This window comes from Scomber japonicus, chromosome 8 (genome assembly GCF_027409825.1).
Source record: "Scomber japonicus isolate fScoJap1 chromosome 8, fScoJap1.pri, whole genome shotgun sequence".
NCBI classification, from domain to species: Eukaryota; Metazoa; Chordata; class Actinopteri; order Scombriformes; family Scombridae; genus Scomber; species Scomber japonicus.
In genome coordinates this window covers 10,711,948-10,722,007 of record NC_070585.1, presented here as the reverse complement: position 1 = coordinate 10,722,007, position 10,060 = coordinate 10,711,948, and the positions used below count along the sequence as shown (strand labels likewise).

Here is a 10,060-nt window from a genome sequence, read left to right as displayed (position 1 = left end):
TGAATTCTCCACCCTCCCTGTCGTCTTCCAATTACATTTCTCATTCTGCCTGGATTTCATGGTCACTTCACGGTCACATGCATGTCTCTTTTCTCCTTCATCTAACCACGCTTTTTCACCTGTCAAAAAAACACAGCTACAAGCGCATGTTTGAACAGTTTTATGAGTCTGTTTGTCTGTCTACTGAGTCTGGATATATATATATATATATATTGTATATAAATACGCATGTATCGGTGTGCCTGACTGGTAGCCATGAAATGATGGTATGTGACTAGTCCGAATGACAATAAGTCATTATACTTCTGATAAATGAGATAATCTGCCTCTGTGATGAACCCGAGAGGTTGGGCCACTGTCACCGGAGTAATTAACAAGCAAAACTTTGGTGCGTGTGTGTACAGAGGCGTGTGCTTCTGCGACCTTGAGGAAAACACCTGTGTGGGTGGAATGTGATTGATATGCGTTCCAGATCTCGTGATTGACCCCCTCGTCTTTCTCAGCTTTATCCACCATCTCTCATTCTTTGTCCTTTCTCCTCCTTCTCGTGTGACAGTTACACAAATGCACACAGAACACAAATTCATGTTTACATCACTTGAGAGAACATTAAATTGACTAACACTCATTAACCTGGAGATTTACCCTAACCATAACCATTTCTTGTCTAACCATAATCCTGACTCTAAACTTAGTCTTACCCCTAACCTAACTTTAAACAAAGTCTTCACCCTAAGGTGTAATGGTTTACAGGATGCGAGTCCCCACATTTGACTGTTTAAACAGATTTAAGCCCCCACATGAGGAATACCTGGGACACCTGTTAACTGTATCAAAGCACTAGGGGGATATTATATATATTATATAACATTAATTCTCATATCTATTAGCCTAATATTCACTAAATTCACAAAGTTTTAGACCTCTATTAAAGGAGTTGTTCCACATTTTGTAAAATATGCTTATTCACTGTCACAAGTAATGTCTGAACATTACCTGCAGAGCTGGAGCCAAGAGGCTATTAGCCTAGCTTAACATGAAGACTGGAAGCAGGGGAATTTTTAGGGTTACCTCCTTTTTAACGATTTTTTTTTGTTGAATATCAACTATGATTTAACACCATTTAACTCTCCCAGAACACCCAAAAAGTGTATTGATCTTCTCATCTAAACTTTTAGAGAGAGAAAAAAGCCAATAAGCAAATTTCCCCAAATTTTGAACATCTTTAACACTGTGATAATTACATCCCTTACTTCAATCATATGTATTCAGCACACACTCAGGCACACACAGCTGCACACACTCACAAAGCCTTGTTTGCCCATTGTTTGCATAATGCCAGTCACAATGTCCCCACATTTTCTGAGCCAGTATCTCTCTCTATTTCCTCACCCTCCATTCAAGGTACAAATACATTAAGGTTGAACTCCTAATAGCCTGTGTGATGGATGCCGGTGCATAATGAGCTCTTTATGAGACTTAATACCTACTGTTAATCAATGGACATAGCAGGGCACTTTTCAATACTACCTTCTAAGCATTTTAAAATGAGCCCTCGTTGAATATATTGACTCGCATTCTGTATCCATCTCTCTATTTCTCTCCTTTCTCATTTTTCCTCCTCCCCAGCATGCAATTAGTTACATTACATATTCTGAATCAAATGATGCCCCCTTCTTTAGAAATACCCTTCCCTGCTCTGATATTGATAAATACTATCTCAACTGAAAGATATTTTGATGAAAATGCAATGCTGCACTGTAATGCAGTGGGTGGACCAGACTTTCCTTGGCCTCAAGCGATAGAAACATGGATGACCTATTTATTACCATAAATATCCCATACAGGCAGCTGCTGGAAGCGTTCCTGTCAATTACTGCTGGTTGTTGTATTGTTGTACTTTGATCTTTAGCTGCTAATGTAATGCGTTGCTCAAGGCCGCCGCTCTAGTATCATGCTGTATTAGCATCATAATCATGTATAATCTGCATTCACAAGTATAAGATCTGAATAGATTAAAAGTGGGCTGGTTGTGATGTAATAGATATGGACAGATCAGGCGTTAGGCACAGAGGAGATGATTTCTTGATGTACATTGTCGTGTTACATGTCCTGTTACATGTTCTGTTACAAGCTGCGTCAAATTCAGGTGACACTGTCGCCTCTGCACAGGTGCCTCCATTCTGTATATGTGCATTTGAGTCTGTGTGTTTCTGGTGTGTGTGACGTTCTGTGTGTATATATATATATATATATATATACATATATAAATATATATGTATGAGTTTGTGTGTGTGTGTATGTGTGTGTGTGTGTGTATCTGCGTCTGGGTGTGTTTGATTATCCCTTACAGCCTCTGTGGGAGCGGGATTCATTCTCACTCTGATAATGAGGGAGAGACTGGCAATGCCCTCAAGTCATTTTTCCTCTTCTTCCATCCTTCCTGTTGCATCCGGCTGCTTTTCTTTCTTTCTCGTTCTTTACCTTTTTTTCCGATATAGATAATCTGCATCTCTTCTTCACATCATTGTTGTTTCTCTCTGTTGTCCGCCCACTTTTGTTTCTTTATTCTCTGCCCCCTCTTGTCATCATTGTTTCATTGCGTGTCTGTAGGCATGCGTTGCTGACATCAGTTTAGGATGACTGGACCATGTTTGAGTCACTCTTTCTTTTGATGGCATAGATTTAGATGCTGGCTGACCATATTTCATCAGCCTGGTCGATGGTTGACTATCTCCGTGGACCACAGTGCTGGCAGCACTATTTCTTTCTATTTTAGCCTTACTTATCCTGCATCAGAACTCGGATGTGTTGTATATTTGCCTGGCTTCTCAAATGTCCATTCGCGGCGCTGCCTCTTCCTGAGTCACAGCAGTGCAGCCATTAATTTTAAACCAGCCTTTTGCTGTCTTTTCCACTCACTCCTTCTCTCCCTTTCTTTATCTCTGTTTTCCAGGTGACTTAACTGAAGATTGACATTAGGGAGGCTCGCTAGGAGGCCCCTCCATCTCCCCCCACCACCTCCTCTTCCTCCTCCTCCTCCTCCACTTCCCTTTTCCCCCACCACCACCACCACCAGCATGGATCTGAAGGACCGTAGGCACCGCTCCCTGACCAGGGGACGCTGCTCCAAAGACTCTCAGTACAACACCTCCTCCCTGGACGCAGATGAGTGCCGGGTGCCGACCCAGAAGTCATACAGCTCCAGTGAGACTCTCAAGGCCTTCGACCACGAGCAGAGGCTGCACTATGGCGGCTGTGTGACTGACCTGGTTCACCACGAGGCTGATGAGTACTCGAGGCAAGGTGGGTTTGTAGAGCAATATGTCCCTTCCAAATGCTTAGTTGTACAGTAGCGTGGGGCTTGATCCATACAGTGCTGGACTGGAAATCAAGTCAATTTTCTAAATTTGATTCATTTTAGTTCAGTCACATTGGAGATTAGGCATATTGAGAAGTTGTTTTTGAAGGTTTCATCATAAAGGAGCTTATGAGATGTCATAAGATCCCAGGGTCATGAAAGAGTTTCTTAATGTAACAGATAATGAAAGCTGGCGACTGCAGCTAAAAAGCAAAACCAGAAGCTCAAGGACGTAGCAATTACTTGTTAAAATTGTACCAATTATTTCTGATCTCGGTGCTGCTCCAATAGCTATGACAAGTCATTTTCCTCTCCAGCACATACAGTATGGTCGAGCCCAGCATAGCTTGATTCTCAACACTTCCAGTTGCATCATATACCTTAACATCTGCCATCACATATTCAATAGTCACATTGTTGCACATGTGTAAGATTTCTAGCTGTTTACTACTTTTAGCCACTGTGTGTTTCTTGAAAAGCCACTGTGGCAACCTGTTAATGTAATCCGTTAGCATAAATGCTGCACTTTGCAGCAGAGGACCAAATTAGACCTTTAGCACTGGCAAGCTTGTCATAATGAACTTCCGTGTCCCCTGGTGAGCAAGTCAGCCGATAGGCCGATAGGTCATCTCCAAAAGAGTAGGCCTGCTCTTATAGGCATGTCTTTAAACTGCGTGTATGTCTGTGTATGTGGGTGTGTGTTTGCACATGTGTTTATTGCAGAGAGACATGAAACAGGCGGTATTGATCCCTGGCTAGTGAAAGGAGTCAGACTCAATGGGATTGATCTGTGCTAAGCTCTGTTTTCTCTGCATGGACACAGGCAGGAGAGGAAGGGAACTCTGAGCAACACAACACAACAATGCAGAAAAGAGTAAAAATCCCTCTTAAAAATACAAAAATATAGCTGGATTGTCCTTGATTGTATTATTAAGGTTGACAAATGGAAATTGGAGGCTTGGAAAGGTAGACCCACCTCACAGTACTTTAAAGTACACAGGAAATGGCACACATACAAAGAAGACATTTATTTATTTAATTTTAAAGAAAATAATACACTAGAGTAGAATATTTTCATGGTGGCAAAAGTAACTAATGGAAAATTGTGGATTGATTGGCGGGATGGTTGAAAGACTTGAAGTCAGTGGTGTGTGCTGTTCGGACACACTCCACTGCTGCACTGAGCTGACCTCACACCAGACGATAGTTGGTCGATACCACAGTCCTCCCAGCCTATCAGCTCCCTCGAAAGCCCAGAGACACAGATGCATCGTGGGAAGTGTGGCCACAGGAGACCAACAGTGTTGCAGCACCATATGGACTGTGACACCACAGGAGGAGGAGTAGTGCTGGAAGGAGGGAGACAGAAAAGGAGTTAGAGTGAGAAAGACAGAGCGAGAGAAGCAGCAGATTTCCTCATCTTTCAACTAGATATTTTTATAACAAGGACATGAGAGAATGAGCTACTGAAACAATGTGTTAGTTGTCTTTAACAGTTTGTTGTTAAGTGGCAAGAGTAGACGAAAACTTTTTCCCCCTCACCAGTAACTAAAATAGAGCATCAAGGAAACTGTATTCAGATAATGTCCTTGTTGTTTTATTGAATATCTAATAAATGCTTTGAATGAGAGGTTTAATATTTGAACTGACCTGCAATATTAGTTATTCATGCACTGATGGAGCCACACTATAAAATATGATTAACTTTGATTAAATTGTAATGATGTTGTTCTTTTGGTTGGGTGAGCCATCATGGTGTTTCTGTTTCTTGCTGAGAAGTTTTGAGGTCATCAAAACTGTTCTCATACTGGAATTGGTTATGTGTAGCATAACCAATTTACAGTTCTGTGTTGTGTTAATGCATATTGACTTCCCCGTACAGGTGTCATTAGATTCATGTGTGAGACAAAAAGGTGTGAGTCATGCTCAAGAGGTACTGGCCCACCCAGTGAGCATTTGCACTCTCACTCTCACGCACGCACACACACATACATACATACATACACACACACACACACACACATACACAATCTTACAAACTGTTGATGAATAGTAGTCTTGAGCACCCCACTTGCCTAAAGTAGCAGAAGGAAAGTTTATATTTGACCTATATTTATATCAATGATTTTAACTGCTACTATATCTCACATACACAAAAACTGTGGAGGCACAAATGTAGTACATATTTGAGCTGTTTTGGTCATTTCAGAGAAAATAATTTGCATTGAGTTATGCGGTGCAAATTATTAGCAGTACAGCAGATGTCCTTAGGATGTGTCCTGAGCCAAATCAAAGGGTCTTGGGATTTTTGGAGCAAAACTGCATTACAACTCACTTTTCTTGGATTATCCATAATGTTTTTTTGAGTGGTACAAACATGTTTTTAAGTAGATGCCAGTTTTTGCAATCATGTTACAGTTATAACAAACTTTTCTTACTATACTTTCTCACCAAATGCTACGGCTGGGTTATATTATACTGTAGCTGCAGTTCTGCAGTTGCTTTCTAAAAACCTTACTTACTGTACATAATTATGCATAAAAAGCATCACTGGAATTTCAGTGTTTCCTGAAGCATAAGTTCAACTTAAAAAGGAACATTATCTCCCTTTGGAACCATATTTGAAGTGTGTTCGGGATGCAGTATAGTTGTGTTTTGTGACTTTCTGCCTCTTGGGCAAAAAATATTTTCTCTGGACTTACCCCCTGGGCCATTAGTAAACTGTTTGCTGCTTTAAAAGGAGGTGAGAGGAGCTGATGTTATTCTCCTTTATTTAGGTTTGCGCCAAGTCTACTTACTGATAATGTATTCCTCCTACATCAAGTGTATTCATCCTGCTGCAGCCCCTTTTTCCAAATTTTGGCACCTTGTACCAGGGTGACTTTAAACATGCTGTTGATAGACTGCAAGAAAGATGGATGGCAGACATTATACTACAAAAAAGAGCAGTTTATACAACCCCTTATTTATATAGTAAATGTAAGGTAAAAGTTATCAGTTGTGGTCTGAATGTAAAAATGAGCCCTGTGTATTTCAATGCATGTATCTAAACTAGGCACAATCTCATAACATGTTATCTTAACATCTGCATATTTTGTGCAAATCATTATTCGTTCCAATTTATGTTCAGTTCTTGAGCCAGAGCTGTCGCAAACAGATCCTCAAATTTTGATAGAGGAGGTTTAGTTGTGTGTATCAACAGGACCCCTCCCCAACACACACACAGGCACACAATTTTCAGTGGATCTCAACTCCACTCTTTCCCCATTACACACTTATTACCTAGTCTGCTTGGATAAGCACCACCGAATAACACGTTCTTTCCTCACCATAACATGCAGCAGTCTGGAAAGCTCATTATGAGTGTTCACTATTTAACACTACAAAGCAACATTTTTGAAAACATCAGTGATTCCAACAAGGTACAAGCCTCATTCACATATATAACTAGAAATGTCAGAGACACATTTGCCAACGTGTTTGTGTTACTTTACATATAAAATTGGAACTAGTTTCTGTTTCCTTTCATGTTTTTCAGAGGGTTTGTATGGGGTGAATATGCACGGATAACTGCTAAACAGATAATCCTGTGACACAAATACAAATATGACAAATGTGTTTACTCTAATATGCCACATTGAGCGGTGAACACAAGCAAACTACCGCCCAGCTCTCCTACTGCAGTCTGTTTTATGTTTGTCTGCTGTCTTTCACCTTTCTGTCTCTCTGATCTTTCAACCCATACTGTACGTCTCCTGGTCTGTCTCCCAGCCTTTCTCTGTAGCTCCTATTCAGAACATCCCAGGGGTGTGTCATCCCTGCTGGTCCACTTCTAGACATTAGGCATTATCACAGCCACTGCAGTCTCTAGAAGCTTTGGCCTTTCCTTTTAGAAGGATCTAAATGAGCCCCCTCTATGTTCGTCTTTGCTGCTCTGCCCCCAGGGTTGGAAACCCCACAGAGAATCCTCCACCCACCTGCCTGCTTCACTGCCTGGACAACACTCAACATCATATACTAACCCTACTTATTCTCTCTAAGAGTCCATCATTCCATCTATCTCTTTTTTTCCCCCTCACTTTCTTTTATGTACCCTTTTGCTCTTCTGTCACACCTTTCATGCCTCATTCTCTTTTTTTCCAATTTTCTTACCGTTGCTGTTCCTGTATTATTGCTTTCATGGTCATATTCGCTATGTTGAGGCTCTCTCTTTGTCTGATATCTGAGTTCTATAGACCTAATCTATTCACTGACGTACTGGCATTTGCATGTATGTGCTCCTCTTATCAGAATGATCCCAGTCAAAGCTATAAGAGCTGGCTGCATACATATAATAACCATGTTTACCTCATTCTGTATTCCCTTTTCTCCACCGACTTTGATGTGACAAATGACTACTGCAGCCAAGGACAGCTTTGTCCAAAAACTCTGCCAAACTCTGCCACTCGCATCCTGGCATGAGTGCTTCCACTGCCAGTATTCAAGACTGAATGGCAAGGAAAATGCACTGCTGGGTGTCCAGGAGGAGGTTTTGCTCCCTCTGTTATTTGGGGGAGAAAAGACCTCCCAGTGTTTTTCACAAACAGCAACATCAGTCACCTCTCATAGATTCAGAAAGTAACCCTCACTCTCAAGGAAGACTAGCCTGCTATTTGACAGTGTTTACAGAAACCTCCATGACATGATGAGAGGAAGCAGCTTGGCAGGGATATAATTGTGATTTATCAAGTCCTTGACCACTTTAAATGACTTCTTGGTGAGAGGGGTGTTTTTATAATCTGCAAACTACTGTATATTTGCAAACTCCTGTACAAAAGTAAGTTTGCTACCACTTCTTAGACCCAGTATTTGATTCTTCATTGTTGTATCTTCCAACAAGTACAGCTTTGTTCATAGGTGATGGGCCAGTGAGGGTTCACTGGTTACTTGTACTGCTTAGGGCACCAGCAAAGTGGTGAGCTAAATTAGGGGAATAGTGCACACTTGCCATGTGTTGTGCCTCCTGTTGAAGCTTATTGCTTGCAGCGGCTGGTGACACGCAAAGGCAGCACATGTCCATTTGTAGCCCTCCACAGGCCAAGAGTATGATTAACACAGAAAAGAAACTGCAGTGCATAGAAGATTGGAAATTGAAATTAGGAGTAAACAAGTACAAAAATCTGTAGAAATAAAATAAAATACAGAATTTGTGTTTGCAGGCTTCTTTGTGTGTATGCATGAGCACATGCTGGTGTGTGTCTGTGCATTCCATTGGTTTACAGTCAACCTGGACTGCTGATGATCAAAGAGAGAACAAAGCAGCTGCATGCTATTAAAAATAAATGGCGGTGAGATTAAATACAATCCCTCCCCTCTTCCTCCGATCCCTCTTTATCTTTGTCTTCTCCCTGGCATTCTGCGCCTCTGCCAGCTGCTGACACTCAAAAGCATCCCGTAGCTGCAGCAATAGAGCTGAGGAGTCACTGAAGAATATCCCGTCGCTGACTCTACTCCACTCTTTCAATCTGCAACACACTCCAACTTACCCCATGCACATGTATGTTCCTCTATAGACCATGTGGGTTAACATGCTAGAAAGTCTTCAAATGGGGACTTCTGATCCGGCATTTGACACACACTGGGGCTACTGTATATGTCAGAAAGGCAGAGTGTACAGACTCACATCACCTGTTTGTTTGTGAATGAGAAAGAATTATAGTTGTTTTTGGACTATATTCAATGACTGGCACTAAGTACAGGTGTATCAGAACCTCATGTGCCCTTGGGATTCAGTATCCACACAACCCAGAGTACACCTCAGCTTAGTTTGTCAAATTTAGTCTGTGCTATGAAACTCAATGTGCTAGCTTTTAGCGCTGACACTGGCACAGGTGCATTTGCACGCTCATGCAAACACTGGATAACAAATGAGACAAATAATAGGGAGAGGCCAGGGAAATGCATGCTGAAGTTGCCAGCTATTTAGCACCGATGCTGGCTCTTGCACAAACACATACACACGCATGCACACAAATATAGGGTAACAAACAAAACAATTAAGTGACAGAGACCAAGGAAATGCATGCTGACATCTGCAATTTTCTTAGAATAAAAATCATTTATCAGACAATGTTGTGTGGGTTTTGTGAGAGTTGAGTTAATCTATGTTTACTATGTAATGACCCTCTTTGACTCTGCTTTGGCAGCTTTTGATAAATGAGGCAGATTGTAAATGTCACTGTTATCAAGTGTTTTTCTTTCCTTCTCAGCCGAGTCACTTGTTTCCTAGGCTGTAATTAAACATGTTCCCCAGGCACAGGCTTTGACAGTGTGTGTATGTGTTTTGTGTGTGTGTGTGCTAATGTATGCCATTCTTATGCATGAATCTGTCTTGATGCTAGCTGCATCCTTACTTAAGTCACAAAAATGATACTCTAATGCCAATGATTTGTTTACCAGTTGATGTTGCTGCATGTGTAAATGCAAAACTTCAATCACTGGTGGGGATTATCATATAGATGAAGACACAAAATTAAGCATGCTATAGATTCAGGTGCTTCAGACCGGGTAAGCAGGAGATGGTTCCTTTTATGTAACTGATGATGAGGCAGAGGTTAAGAGTGGCTTCCTCCACCAACAGAGTATATTGTTGTGCTTATAAAACAGCCACTAAGCACTAACTTGTGTTCACATTGTTTTAAAAAGGGTTAGGCTCATTTT

General features: G+C 41.2%; 1 protein-coding gene across 6 annotated transcripts in view; it reads left to right on the top strand.

The window, feature by feature from the left end:
* The first annotated feature begins 3,080 nt into the window (after positions 1-3,080).
* Positions 3,081-10,060, top strand: part of tenm2a (teneurin transmembrane protein 2a) — a 150,681-nt gene continuing 143,701 nt past the window's right edge. For all 6 annotated transcript variants that reach the window (XM_053324494.1, XM_053324493.1, XM_053324492.1 and 3 more), the window contains exon 1: positions 3,081-3,306. In XM_053324494.1, the coding sequence (XP_053180469.1) occupies positions 3,081-3,306 (226 nt within the window). The remainder of the gene's footprint in view (positions 3,307-10,060) is intronic.